We start from the raw sequence: 15,782 nt of genomic DNA on the forward strand, positions 1-15,782 counted from the left end.
TGATATGGAAAAAAACAGTCTGTCAAAGGTCTTTATATGTTCCACAGAAGAAAGAAAACCATTTAGGTCTAGTACAACCTCTAAGAGATGACACAATTATCATTTTAAGCGTAACTATTCCTTTTTTTTTACAGAAGATTCCTCTGTTGAATTTAATTACGTGACACCCTGAGAGGAATAAACTTCATTGTGCAGAAGCGAACTTTCTTAACCTTAAACAATTCTCTTTTATTTGAATAATACCTGTCTCTTGTCTCTATCTAAGTGCTATTCATTTCTTAACGGGTACTCAGCAGGCCTGCACAGCCATATCTGACAGGATAAATGTGGTGGATTATACAGCCGATTTTCAGCGAAGATTCAGTGATTACATTGACTCTGCTAACAGAACAGATCAAAACGATTATTCTGAATGTGTGTATATGCACGATACCGATCTCTCTCTTCCTCTGTTTTACAGATAAAAGGGAGAGAGCGACGCAGCTAAATAAAGCGGAGAACAAACCCGTCTCAGGACATCAGTCCAAAGAAGAGGATCTGCCGGCAGAGAGATAAGAGGGGGAGGACAAGGAACGAAAGAGAGAGTCGGAGGACGAGAGAGAGAGAGAGAGAGAGAATGGGATACTGCGGCATGTGGATCTTCCTCTTGTCCCTGTCTCTCTTCTATCAAAGCGCCACTGCAGAGGCTGAAGGTAGACTGCTGACTCACGCTTTATCTACATGCGATAGGACCTCTTTAGTCCCCAGTGAACTGCCAATATCCCGCCCTTCAATCAATCACACTCTGAAAAGGTTGCAGGCAGGGTCCAAAATGAGCACTTGCCAAACACTAAATGTGGGTAAAATTTGGTGAAATTGAGTTACACGAGAATGATATACAACCTTCAGTGTTTGGATGAGAAAAGTTATAAAGTTAAAAGTTAAGAAGAAGGAAAACTTCCAAAAGGGAACATTAGATGTAAATGGTGTAAATTCCTTCACTTTTTCATTTGACTATAGCATTAAAAAAAGATACTTTTTTTTGCATAGATAGTGATTCATTTACTTCATGCTCATACATTAGTTTAAAAATGATATATAGATAAGTAGAGGCTAGTTAATTAAGTTAATAATGCTATGCTAGGTAATGAGTTGGACCAGATAAATACATATGCTGATGCGTAACTAATCATTTATGTTATTGAAGTAAAACAACAAAAACACTTAATTTAATTTAATTTTATTTTATTTTTTATTTTATTTTATTTTATTAGTTTAATAATTTACTGAATAATCAGTTATTTCAGTGGTGGTGCTTTTAGACTAATCAAATTTAATTGAATTTAATTATATATTTCAATTAATTTTATTTGAGCTTTTTGTTTATTTCATTATAATTTTTTATTTAATTGTATTTTTATTAGTTGAATAATAATTAGCTATATTTATTGAAAATTGTTGTCAATTAAAATGTTTTATTTATTTTATTTTATTAGTTTAATTATTTGATTAGTTTTACTGAATAACCACTTATTTCAGTGTTTGTGCTCTTAGACTAATCAATCTTTTATTTTATTTTATACATTTTTCTGTTATTTATTTATTATATGTTACTTATATATTACATCAGTGTCAGTACTTTTTTTTCTCTTAAATTGTTAAATTTTATTTTATAAAGTTAAATATCGATTGTTTTTTATTTTATGACGATTAATTAATCAGCTTTTATTTTATTTTATTTAGATATTGCTTGTGTGATCAATCAGTTACTTTAGTGTTGGAGCATTTTGTCTGTTCTTTTTTTATTTTATTAGTTGAATAATTATTAATTAATCATCTTTTTGTCTATTTATTTTTATTTAATATTATAAAAAATGTGTATTTTATTTTAATTTTTAATTTTATTTTTTATTAGTTGAATAATTAATAAGCTATATTTAATGAAGAATTTTGTCAATTAAAATGTTTTAATTTATTACATTAATTTTATTAGCTGAATATTTTCCTGAATAATCACTTATTTCAGTGTTGGTGCTCTTAGACTAATCAATCATTTATTTTATTTTATTTTATTTTTATTTTATTTTATATATTTATTTTATTGTATAACTTGATTAATTAATCAGCTTTTATTTTATTATTTTATTGCTTGAGTAATCCATCAGTTACTTCAGTGTTGGATCATTGTGTCTGTTTTTTTTTTTTTTTTTTTTTTTTTTTAATTAGTTGAATAATTAATTCATCTTTTTGCCTATTCATTTTTTGTATTATTATTATTTGTTGAATAATTAATCAGGTATTTTAATGTCAGTACTTATCAATTAAAATTTTCATATTATTTTATTTTATTTTTACTCCTGTCACTCTATTTTTGTCTTGGAAAAAGCCCCCAAAAATATAAACCTCTTTGATGAACCCACACACCGTTACAAATTTCTTATGTTGTATGAAGTTGAGCAATAGGGAAGTCCACCACTAATCATGTCCATGTGTGTCAGTTCCCGTCAGTCTGCGCACCTGAAGAGACTGTACAGGTGCAGTTGAAGTGGACACAGAGTTCTTTCCACATGTGTCCTGCTGAGTCAGCAGGTTCTGCTGCGGGCCATCTGCACACCTCCTGCAGCTTGATACCTCTGGTTTGAGCCTTTTCAGATAAATCACTCTACCCCTCTCCGATTTCCATCACCCCAGAACCGTCTGCAAAGAAATCAGTGTGTGTGTGTGTGTGTGTGTGTGTGTGTGTGTGTGTGTGTGTGTGTGTTTATGTTTCACCTTGAGCCTGTGCATGTGCGTGTGAGGGCGAGACAGAATGGGAAAGAGCGAGAATGTGAAACATATTGAATTCACGCAGGATGGTTTTAGAGGAGTCTGTCAGGACCAATTACTGACTGAGGCTCTAATGCCCTGAAACACTGTAATTTTCCACACCTCTTCAAAATGGCTGTTTGCAGTGACAGACACTTGACTATGAAATGGAAAGAAAGCACTTTCCGAGGTCACGTCCTTGTTTAGTATCGCACCTGGTTTATGTCGAAATCCTGTTAAATATAAAAGCGCAAGCATCTGACCCCAGGTAATCAACCCTTATAACTGTATATACACAGGCAGTCACTTTTCATTGCTGCCAGGGCCTTGCTGTCATGGTAATGGGCTGCCAATCTGTTACGGTTGCTTTAAAATTAAATAAATGTTTGCTTAATAACCTTATTTCTTCACGGGCTTTATGAGTCAGCTCTGAACAGAGCTCTTTTAAGTTATATCATGTTAGACACATTTTTTTCACAGGCTGATGATTTTAATCTAGCGGCAGATGATTTTAGTGTAATCCTCTACGCTCACAACTGCACGGTCTGTAAAATGCGGTTCAGACGTATCTAGAAAATCAAACTGGAGTTGATCTGTTTATTGTGCCTATGTAATGAAGAGGCTATCCTGGCATGGTAGTGCTGCACTGTGGCTCTTTTGTGGGTTGGAGATGTGCCGAATTGCACAGGTATAAGACTTATATGGCTTAATATAACGTAAATGATGTCTCTTAATGAAATATGTAGTAGAAAACCCATGAAAGATTTATGTTATGTAAAAAAAACATTGTTTTATACATATTTTTGACTATGAGGGGCACCATTATTTTTATGACGTTAAATGGTTGCATTCGGTGAGCTACTGCACTACTTGTTGCTATTTTTCACTGTGACACAACTCGAAAATACTGATACGACGACCACAGCTACTGAAAGAGCTTACAGGTGGCGATGGATAAAAGCGTAGGCTTAAACCAAATGCTGTACCATCGATTTTTCCCCACAAAGAGTCTAAACGCCAAGGATATCGAGTGATATTCACTCTGAGAAACTACTTCAATGGCTGCAGCATCATGACAAGCACCGGCATGTTTACATCCTGCCAGGATGGCATCTAGCGTTTCTTGTCTCTGCCATTTGTACACGTTTTTAGCAGCTGTGGTCTACTAAAAGCCTCAAAAGCATCAGGGCTGAAGTAAAGAGAACAAAGACGCTGGTCTTTAGGACTTTTTATTTGTTCACTGGCATCTTCCCATTCTTTTCTCCTCTTCTTATCGCTAGGAAAGCAGTGAAGACTTAAATCAGTTCTCTTTTTGCCCTTTGACTTAAAATTGCGACTAGAAGCCGCACAATGTGGTCATTGTATCAGTATTTTATTTTCTGAGTTGCGTTGTGGTAAAAATAGCAACTGGTAGCGCCAGTAGCTCACCGTGTGCAGCCATTTTGCATCATCGAAATAATGGCGCACCCATAGTGCAAAATATCTATAAAGTGATAAACGATTAAAATAAAGTAAATCTTTAATGGGTTTTCTACTACGTATTTTACTAAGAGACATCATTTACGCTATATTAGGCCATACAAGTCTTAACAGTCCAACTCAATTCAACTGCAGGCGCAATCTTCTGGTGAGATGTTGGAATTTATGTAGCATGTACACTCGTTATTGTGGTACGTTGAACGAGTGCACTCGATAACCTCTACTTCGGTGTTGCACACCACTACAAATGGCTGTCCCCTCAAATAGTGTCCCATTTTAACAGTTTAGAGACAATTTCGGACACAGTCCAAGTCATTTAAACTTCAGGGATGTCAATATGTCCAATTAGGAAGCATAAGTGATTGTCAATCAGTTTCACCTGCTTTGGTGCAAATGAAAGTTACAACAGGTGCACTAGATAGGCAACAGCAAGACAATCACCCAAAATGGCAATGATTTTCAAGGGGTAGTCACAGACAATTGACTATTTTGATCTTAGTTTTGTGTTTTTTAAGGTACTTTCCACTACTTGTAGCATAAGGCAGTACCTGCAACCCAATTAGGTTGTACATATAGTCTAGCTTCTCCAGGATGGCTCTTTCATACATCCCATCGCAGGGAGGTGTCAAGAGTGTCACAGTGTCAAGAGCATGGAGGAGATACCAGGAGATGGGCTGTTACACCAGGAGAGTTGGACAGGGCCATAGAAAGGCTACAACCCTGCAGCAGGATTGGTTTCTGCTTTTTTGTGTGAGGAAGAATAGGAGAAGAACTGCCAGAGCCCTACAAAATTACCTCCAACCAACTACTAGTGTGCATGTTATTGACCAAACTGACAAATATAGACTCCTTAAGAATGGCATGAGGACCTGAGGCCTGTAGTGTGACCCAGGACCGTGCAGCTCAATTGGCATTTGCCAGTGAACACCAAAACTAGTAGGTCCACCACTTGTTCCCCATTTTCTTCACAAATGAGAGCAGGTTCACACTGAGCAGGTGACAGATGTGAAAGAGTCTGGACATGCTGTGGCAAAAGTTATGTTGTCTGCAACATCATCCAGCAGGACTGTTTTGGCAGTGGGTCAGTGATGGTCTGGGGAGGGATATCCTTGGAGGGTCACACCTCCACTTGCTAGCCAACGGTATGTTTACTGCTGCTAGGTACCAGGATAAAATCCTCACAGCTATTGTCAGACCTTATGCTGGTGCAGTGGGCCTTGGGTTACTCCTGCCTCATGTGGCCAGAGTGTGTAAATAGTTTCTGGATCATAAAGGCATTGATGTCATTTGCTGGTCCTCATGTTCCACAGTCCTGAATCCAATTGAGAAGCTCTGTGACATTGTATTGGAGCATCCCAAAGCTGCCAAATTGCAGCACACACTGTCCAGGAGCTCACCGATGCCCTGATCCAGGTCTGAGAGTTTCCCTCATGGAAAACCATCCGCCATTTCATCTGGAGCATGAATAGATGTTGATTTTCAGTGTGATTTTTGAATCCTGCCCTGGTGTACCATTGTAACATCATGTCATTTTGCAACATACATATAGATGGTTGAAGGGCAATATCAAATGCAATGTTCACCCATGAATTAAGATGCTCAGACTCGAGGACAGCTGCCAGATTCAGATTTTTTCCAGTCCGTCTGTCCTTGCCACTGATTGAATGCTTCTGGACCATCAGCGTTGCCTGCAGAGAGTATCCTCATTGGACTGTTATAAAGTTTGCTTTTGATAAACTTCCCTATTGCATGAAAGCAGTTTTCTCTCTTAGAATGCTGTGTATGAGTGATAAATCACTGAAGCCTCCAGTGTTTGTTCCCTTCTAAAGTGGGTGGCACAGATTTTCCCAACTTTTCCGGAAATGAGACTGAACTTTTCATGTAGTTCCTGCCAGATGATCAATAATGTTGTGGCGCTTAATGCATATACTTTTGTTTCCAGAGCTCTATTGTGTTCTGATTTTATAATAGCATCTGTCATCTTGTGGTTGTTGAAGGGGAAAAAAGAACATTTCAAGGCAATCTGCTGTGAGGCGTTGAAAAGCTTGGGATGTACTTGTCTTCTTCAGTTTTGTTTCATTTCGTTTGTGTGGGTGTGTGAAACGATCTTCTCTGATCTGTGAGATCTGGCTGTACATTGTCCGCGGCTATTAAGTCTAATCTAGTCCTGATTAGCTTTTGCCTAAAACAGCTTGTCTTCGGAGAGTTATCTGATTCAGAGGACATCTGCAGTCCACTTAGTGAAAGCCGTAACATGATTCACAATGATTGTGCAATCACCTCATAACCAAGGCCACATTTGCAGCGATCAAAGACGGAAATAAATATTTGGGTCTAGTTTAAGGATGTACAACACCGGAAAAGAATCTCAGACATTATGAAATCACAAGCACTGGCGGACTGGATTTTACTTTTATTCTGATCAGATCTTTTTCTGAGTCTGTAACTGCTGTTCCTGTTTAATGTGGTTTCTAAAGTGCAGGTCACTTGGAATAAATTTACCAGCTCTGAAAATCTAGATTTTCTCTGAGTCTACACTGCCATCTAATGGTGGCTAAACGCATTGTGGATGGATGTAAACAAGAGTGAGGTGGGAATGTCTTGAAAGCCAATTCATTTCATACTATGTATAACTAAAATGCAATTAGAAAAGTGCTGCTTTGATTTTTGAAAGTAGAGAGTAGAAATAAATAAGCTTTCCATTGATGTATGGTTTGTTAGGATAGGACAATATTTGGCCAAGATACAACCATTTAAATATCTGGAATCTCAGGGTGCAAAAAAAAAACAAAAAATCTAAATACTGAGAAATTCACCTTTAAAGTTGTACAAATGAAGTTCTTAGCAATGCATATCACTAATCAAAAATTAAGTTTTGCTTTATTTACAGTAGAGCATTTACAAAATATCTTCATGGAACAAGATCTTTACTTAATATCCTAATGATTTTTGGCATTAAAGAAAAATTGATACTTTTGACCCATACAATGTGTTTTTGGCTATTGCTACAAATATACCCGTGCCACTTAAGGCTGGTTTTGTGGTCCAGGATCACATATAAAATGTATTAATACATCATTAAATGATTTTAATTTAATGTTGATTTTATGGAACTTGCAAAAAGATTTCTTTAATTTCCCATAAATTCAATATAAAGTCAAAGGAAATGAATTATAATAGACTAGGCTTATTTGTTGCACTAATGAAATGCCTCAATTGTGTTTGGTGATGTTCTGTAATTTATAATTCATAAATCCATCTTGCTGTCAAACCAATTCAGCTTTCTGGTGTGTGTGTGTGTGTGTGTGTGTGTGTGTGTGTGTGTGTGTGTGTGTGTGTGTGTGTGTGTGTGTGTGTGTGTGTGTGTGTGTGTGTGTGTGTGTGTGTGTGTGTGTGTGTGTGTGTGTGTGTGTGTGTGTGTGTGTGTGTTCAGTTCCTCTGAATTATGCTTACATTTCTCAATTCCCAAATATTAGCCATCTTTTTAGAACAATTTCATTTATAAAACAGCCATGGTAAAACAAGATAACTTGTCCAATAAAAAATCAATCTTGTTTTGTTTTTTTCTTTTTCAGTATGTCGTACAGCCATGCCTGCTGATATTGTGTTCCTGGTGGATGATTCTTGGACAGTGGGACCAACCAGCTTCCAGCAGATCAAAGAGTTTATAGCGGACATCGTCCGAGCCTTCCAGGGAAGTGTGGTTGGACAAGAAGGCATTCGCTTTGGTGTTACTGTCTATTCTGACTTGCCCAGGTCAGTATACATACTACAGTGGGTTAGTGTTTTCACTTCAGAGAGTCGTTTTTTGCTGAGAAAATTATAAATGTACTGAAAATATACTGGATATGTGTGTATTCCTGACCTTAGTAAGCATGAATTAACTGCTTAAATACTCAATATGCATCTCGCTGTGCCCTTGTTCAGGATGCGCATAGCTCTGACAGATTATTCGACTCTGGAGGAAGTGCTGAGAGCCGTGGAGGAGGTGCCGTATGAGGGGGGCAACAGCCGCACCGGCTTGGCATTGGAATTCCTTGTCGAGTCTGTGTTCAGTCCTTCTATCATCAGAGACAACACCCCAAAGGTGTGAGACACTTCAATCACAATCACTTCAAAACACCTTTTTCATGCCTAACCCAACTGTGAGGGATAAAGACCAACTTTACACTGCATAGTTGCTTCAGATGGTTGCTGTTTAAAGGGAACCCTGGTTATTAAGATTTGTAGGGCTTAATAGAACATAAATAATGTCTCTTACTTGAAATATGTAGTAGAAATCCCATGAAAGATTTACATTATTTAAAAAATCCACAGTTTTATACATCTTTTGGACTTTGGTGGACACCATTATTTCGATGACGTGAAATGGCTGCACTCAGTGAACTACTGGCGCTACCTGTTGCAAGTTTTTACCGCAACTCGGAAAATAAAATACTGATATGATGCTGCATTTATGCAGCTTTTGGTTGTAATTTTCAGTCGAAGGGCAACAAGAGAACAGATGTAAGGCGTCAATGCTTTCCTAGCAATAAGAAGAGGAGGAAAGAATGGGAAGATGCCTGTGGACGAATAAAACTTTCTAAAGACCTGCGTCTTTGTTCTCTCCACCTCAACCCTGATGCTTTTGAGGCTTTTAGTAGACCACACCTACTAAAAGAGCTTACAAATGGCAGAGACGAGATACGCTAAATGCCATATAGCAGGATGTAAACATGCAGACACTTGTCATGACGCCGCAGACATTGAATGAGTATCTCAGCACAGATTTCACTCGATATCCAGGGCGTTTAGACTCCTTGTGGGGAAAAATTGATGTTACGGCATTTGGTCTAAGTCTACGGTTATATCCATCGCTATCTATAAGCTCTTTTATAAGCTGTGGTCATCATATCAGTATTTTATTTTCCCAGTTGTGTTGCAGTAAAAAGAGCAATAGGTAGCGCCAGTAGCTCACTGAGTGCAACCATTTGTCATAATCGAAATAATGGCACCCCCCATAAACCAAAATATGCATAAAACGATGTGGATTTAATTTTGGCTTGTTTTTTTTTTCTGAAAACAAGACAATAATTTTAATCCTTCTTGATTTAAGAATTTTTAGATTTTTTTTTGGCTGGAAACAAGATAAAAAATCTAAGAAAAGCATTTTTTGCAGTGTAAAGGTTTTTGCACACTGAGTCTGACATTTTTGTATGTGTTTTTTCATATTCTTCAAAATTCGTCATGCAGAGAACTGCAAGGTGTCCAAAAAAAAGAAATGCTTGCTACGAATGCGAAAAGCAGAATTTTTTTATGACGGACGAACATTTTGGAGGCAGTCTGTAAACATGATTAACAATGTGAGGTCGTATTTATTTTTTAACGTGCAATAAGTTCAGATGAGAATTTTGGACCTTAAGACATATCATTTACGTTATATTAAGTCATACGACTCTTAACATCTGGGGTTCCCTTTTAATGTACAGTTATAAGGATTGGGATTTTGGACCAATTACATTTTGAATTGGGCAGGGCTACACACTTAAAATGGATGTTAAAGGTTCTTCAAGGAGCCAAATGCCAGTAAAGGAGCATTTAGCATAACATTGCACAAATGGAAACCAGTCAGTTGACAATGTCATACTGTACTGTTTTACTGTTTGAGATTTTACTGCACCTCGTTCGGTTAGAACACAGTCTAAAGCCACAATACTGAATCTGTACATTAAAACTCCAGCAACGTTTCCAAATGAAACATCCTGTCACACATACACAAAACAACCTTCTAATTATATATCTCAAAGAGCTGCACCTGCAATCACTCCATTGATTCTGTCAGGACATCACGTCCTGCGCTGCAGTGCACACACTCTGCTCCGCAGTGTCCCACCCATCCTAATTTAGGGCTTGATTAGGATTCCAAACCGCACACAGCTGCTGGTCTTGCCGTAGAGCACCTGGTGTGGAGAAATGAGCGGGCGTTTATAATGAGCTGCAGAGATTTCACCTTTTATTAAAACTCTTATCACATACATGCACTTTAATGGCATGCTAGCGTACAGTGCATAGAGATGAACCCAGACGCAGCACGACCGGTGCTGGTGAACTTTGGGTGACCCAGGAGATGTTTCTTTTTCAGAATACTCATTTGTGAGTGTAAGCGACTTTGCAGGTTTGGATCTGCTGCGGTTGGGGAATTATGTGCAATGAGATGATAATTTATGCAGTGTGCTTTCAAGGGCATCAGTATCAGCGTGATGCTCTTAATGGCAGATTGAGTCCTTTAATAAAAATTCACACTTTTGGGTGGATTTCATGAAAGCTGACAAGTCCCAGTCATATTTCACACCAAAATCAAAAGAAGAAGAAGAAAAAAATTCTGCATAAAGAATATAATGCTGGTGATTTTTAAACACTTTTTTGCTTTATATTATCATATTTCACTGCTCAGATTACTGTAATTTATTACAGTAATGAGAATCTGAGTTCTCAATCAGAATAGTAAAAGTATGTGATCATGCAGGTTAGTAATACAAATTGTGGTGTAAAAAGTGCTTAATTGTCCTCAAAATGTCACAATGTAAAGTCGCGAAGAAATTAAGGTTTTTGAGGAAAACATTTTTGGATTTCTTCATAGAATGGACTTAAATGCTGGCCAACGTGATGAAGGTCCAAATTGTCGTTTCAGTGCACCTTCAAAGGGCTCTACGCGATCCCAGCCGAGAAATAAGGGTCTTATCTAATGAAACGTCATTTTCTGAAAAAAATCTATACTTTAACCACAAATGCTTGGTTTGCTCTAGTATTGCGCTGTGCGTCTATGACTTCACGCATTATGTAATCACGTTGGAAAAGTCAAGCGTGGTTAGTTTTTTGTCTGTGTACTTCGATTCAAAAAGCTAGGGTAGGTGAAAAACATTTCATTTTCTCCTCCAACTTCAATATCGTCCAATATCATTGTTTTACCTTTTTTTGTAAAGGCTGTTTGGACCTTCATCCGGTTGGTTCCTGCTAAAGTCTTCTATATGGAGAAAAATCCTGGAATATTTTCCTCAAAAACCTTAATTTCTTTTCGATTAAAGAAAAAAAGACATTAACATCTTGGATGACATGGGGGTGAGTAAATTATCAGGAAAATTTAATTCAGTAAGTGTGTTTCTTTTTGGCCTCAGATTGCTGTTCTGATCACTAATGGCCAATCAGATGATCCGGTGGACGGTCCAGCTAAAGCTGTGACAGACAGCGGGATTTCCTTGTTTGCTGTGGGTGAGTTGAAAACTTGGTGCTATTCATGTCAGAAGTGTTTGTGTTGTAGTTTGACGCATATGTTTTGAAGTATAGTGCAGTGATTTACAGTAATATTGGAGAAGGCGGCAAGACATAAAACATGTGTATGTTTGTGTGTGTCAGCCTTGTTTCCTTGACTTTCTCACGCTCTTTTTGTTTTGACGCCCAAAGTGCTGAAATAATTATGGCTCATTACCCGGTGGCCGACTAATTGCTGTAATTTTTCATCAAGCCCATTCCTCCTTGCCCCCTTCATCACACACACACACTGACACCGTGTCCTGCCTTTCTAATCAGTTTTCCCAAAGAGATGTGAATATATCAGGTCATTTGACACATCTCTGAGACACGTGTACAGCAGGGCGACATGCCGTGACGTTCTCCCATCATCACTTTACAGCTGATACACTGTCTGATAACACTGGAGCAGGTCTGAGAGACATAAGGGTCATTTCTATACGCAAACACACACCTGTTAAGCATTAACTGCACCTTACAGGTCTCCATGTTAAAATAAAGTCACGTTGGAGCTGTGGCGTAGTGGTTGGTGAATAGCCATGGTGCTCATGTGAATAATGAAGGTTCAAGTTTGACCTGCAATGTACCCTGAATCTAGGATATGTAAGAATTGATGTTTCAAATAAAAAAGTTTACATATAGAGAAAATAATAGTTGAATTTATGTAAATTACCCTGTTCAAAAGTTTACGTACACTTGATTTTTAATACTGTTTGTTACATTTATAATCCACAGCTGTGTTTTTTGTTTAGTGATAGTTGGTCATGAGTCCCTTGTTTGTCCTGAACAGTTAAACTGCCCGCTTTTCCTCAGAAAAATCCTCCAGGTTCCACAAATTATTTGGTTTTTCAGCATTTTTCTTTCATTTTCAGCAACCCTGAAAATGTATGATTTTGAGATCCATCGATCCACACTGAGGATGGGACTCATATACAACTATTACAGAAGGTTCAAATGCTCACTGATGCTCAAGTAGGAAACACAATGCATTAAGAGCTGGGGGGGTGAAAACTTTTTGAATTTGAAGATCAGGGTAAATTTTATTTATTTTGTCTTCTGGGGAACCGGAAAGGCAGTACTAAATTAAATATATATGTGTGTGTGAAATTTGGGCAAAATAAGAAAAATCCTCTTTACGTTCAAAGGTTTTCACCCCCTGGCTCTTAATGCATCGTGTTTCCTTCTGAAGCATCAGTGAGCATTTAAACCTTCTGTAGTAGTTGCATATAAGTCCCTCAGTTGTCCTCAGTGTGAAAGGATGGATCTCAAAACCATACAGTCATTGTTGAAAAGGGTTCAACTGCACAAAAATGCTGAAAAAACAAATAATTTGTAGGACCTGAAGAACTTTTCTGAAAAACAGTAGGCAGTTTAACTGGTCAGGACAAACAAGGGACTTATGAGCAACTATCACTAAACAAAAAAACACAGCTGTGGATCATTCAGGTAACAACAAAGTATTGAGAATCAAGCGTAAACTTTTGAACAGGGTATTTTTTTTTTATAAATTCAACTATTATTTTCTCTTGTGGACTATATGTAAATATCTTTTATGTAAAATATCTTACTCAGGTCAGTACTACATAAAAAATAACATGCATTTTGTACGATCCCTCTTATTTTGGTAAAATAATTAACATTTTACAGATTCTGCAAGGTGTGTGTAAACGTTTGACCTCAACTGTAAACAATTGTGTGTTCTTCAGGGGTAAGGAATGCTGATCAGTCCGAGATGAGGAAAATCGTCACAGAACCCCATGAGGAACATCTACTGCTCAGCCCAGATTTCTCCTTCCTAGAGCATCTCCTACCCAAACTCTCTCGTCGCGTCTGCTTCACTGCCTCAGAGCCTCCACGACCTGTTAAACAAAACCCACCTGGTAAAATGAAACACAATGAAAACACAAAGCCTAACTTTTTGTTTTTGCTGTTGCATTTTGAGCTTATCTATCTTTTTTCTTCTTCTCCTGTGTGTTGTTCTATCTGCTGTAGTGGTGGAGAGGATAGTAGGACCTAAAGATCTGCAAGTGAGTGAGCTGAGTTACAGCTCTCTGCAGCTGACCTGGAGTCAGGCCACAGGAGACGTTACCGGCTACAGGCTGCTCATCACCCCTGTGTCTCCAAAGGGCCATCTGCTCCCAGCACAGCAGAGACAGGTGAGACACGGTCACCTGTGCATATGTGCACCCCATGCAGCAAAGCACAGCAGATGGAAGGCTGCACATGGACTGGTTTTCTTTATGTGGCAAGAAGCTAATTTGACTATGTATTTGCAAGTGTGCATTATTTTCTTTCTGTTTCTCAGATTGATCTGAAAGGAGATATTAGTAGTATTCCAGTAAGCGGGTTGAGTCCTAAGACTGAATACTCTCTCACTTTATATGCCATCTACCCTGGACGCATTGGAGAATCTGCCAGTATTATCACAGAAACCAGTGCGTTTTACATTTTATACACTAAAAATGTCTCTAAGCATGATAAATTCGTTTATTTGTAATCAAACATTCCCGTTGTCTAAATGCAATATCACAGCATGCTTTCTTTTCAGCTGTTTTGCCACCGGTTTCGAACTTCCGTGTGCTTGAAGAAGGACTGTTCTCTTTACGCCTGGGATGGACGCCTTCACTTGGAAAAGTGGATAAATATAAAATTTATGTTCCAAGAAGTGAGAAATCGACACACACTCTAAAACTTAATTTGAGATATTTTATAGATGTTGTTTTAAAAGATTACCAAATTTGTTCTCAGCCGTCAGACCCGGACTCATTTACGATCAGATACTGTTGGGTGATGCCACCTCTCATGTGATTGACACTTTAGAAGAGGACAAAGAGTACAGGGTAGACATCTATGCTGTCTACCCAGAGGGCACCAGTGAGACTGTATCTGTCACCGGGAAAACTTGTAAGTCTGTCTTCTGTTTATTTCCCTATTATAGTATAGATTTATCTGATGCCTCATGCGCAAATTCTGCCCTTCCAAAATACAGTACTACAGTGATGGCATTGGAAACTTTATGTGCTGTATACCACAGTAAAGAATAGTCACCATATTTCTGTCCCTTCATGATAGTATAAGCACTTCCTATTTAGACTCCTGTTACAGGCCCCTTTTATATTTACGATAGTTTTATTTTATTTTATTTTTTACTTTTTTTTGACATTTTGGTTTATTTTGTTGGCATATAAATTCAGTGTTTAAATTTACATTTTATATTTAAACTGACTTAAAATTAAAAAATGTACTGATTAAACATGTTTAATGTTGTGCTTCAATACTGTATGGTTTGGGAGTAATAATAATAATAACAACAATTATTATTATTATTATTATTATTGTTATCATTTAAAATAATAACATTTTAAATGGTTTATTTTTGTAATAATATTACTATTTATTTTACTAAGTCTTTATTGGCAATAGTAATAATAATTAAAGCTAAATTTTATTAAATTGTTTATTGTATATGTACATTCAGTGTTCTATTATTTATTGACTTTTAAAAATGTTTAATATAAATATATATATATATATAGTAATAAATTATTATTGTTATTATTATTATTATTGTTGTTTTAAATCATTTATTATTGTAGTTATATTACCATTTATAAAAATATTTTAAATAGTTTATTATATATATATATATATATATATATATATATATATATATATAGTAATAAATTATTATTGTTATTATTATTACTATTATATTATTATTATTGTTTTAAATTTATTATTGTAGTTTTATTACCATTTATAAAAATATTTTAAATAGTTTATTTTATTTATATATATATATATATATATATATATATATATATATATATATATATATATATATATATATATGCATTCGGTGTTTTAACATTTATTGACTAAACTTTTACATTTAAACTGACTTTAAAATTAATTTTAAAAAATCTGTAATAATAATAATAATTGAAGTAAAACTTTATATTAACTTTATATTATACTTATAAAATAAACTAACAATAAATAAATAAATTATAATTACTTTTAAAAATGTACTGACTAAATGTGTTTTATGTTGGGCTTCAATATTATGTTGGTTTGGAAATAATAATAATAATAATAAAAATAATTGAATAGCTATATACACAAATTATAAATAAATAAATGAAAATGTACTTATTAAATGCATTTAATTTGTTGCGCTTCAATATTGTATGGTTTGAAAATAATAATAATAATAAAAATAATTGATTAAC

At 36.2% G+C, this 15,782-nt stretch overlaps 1 protein-coding gene across 1 annotated transcript in view; it reads left to right on the forward strand.

Moving 5' to 3' along the window:
• The first annotated feature begins 616 nt into the window (after nt 1-616).
• col7a1l (collagen type VII alpha 1-like) overlaps nt 617-15,782 on the forward strand; it is a 66,668-nt gene continuing 51,502 nt past the window's right edge. Inside the window, exons 1-9 of the mRNA XM_073837761.1 lie at nt 617-692; nt 7,839-8,019; nt 8,191-8,350; nt 11,418-11,511; nt 13,257-13,430; nt 13,543-13,706; nt 13,856-13,985; nt 14,099-14,215; nt 14,299-14,487. Of these exons, the coding sequence (XP_073693862.1) occupies nt 617-692; nt 7,839-8,019; nt 8,191-8,350; nt 11,418-11,511; nt 13,257-13,430; nt 13,543-13,706; nt 13,856-13,985; nt 14,099-14,215; nt 14,299-14,487 (1,285 nt within the window). The remainder of the gene's footprint in view (nt 693-7,838; nt 8,020-8,190; nt 8,351-11,417; nt 11,512-13,256; nt 13,431-13,542; nt 13,707-13,855; nt 13,986-14,098; nt 14,216-14,298; nt 14,488-15,782) is intronic.

Source organism: Garra rufa, chromosome 4 (genome assembly GCF_049309525.1).
Source record: "Garra rufa chromosome 4, GarRuf1.0, whole genome shotgun sequence".
Taxonomy (NCBI): Eukaryota; Metazoa; Chordata; class Actinopteri; order Cypriniformes; family Cyprinidae; genus Garra; species Garra rufa.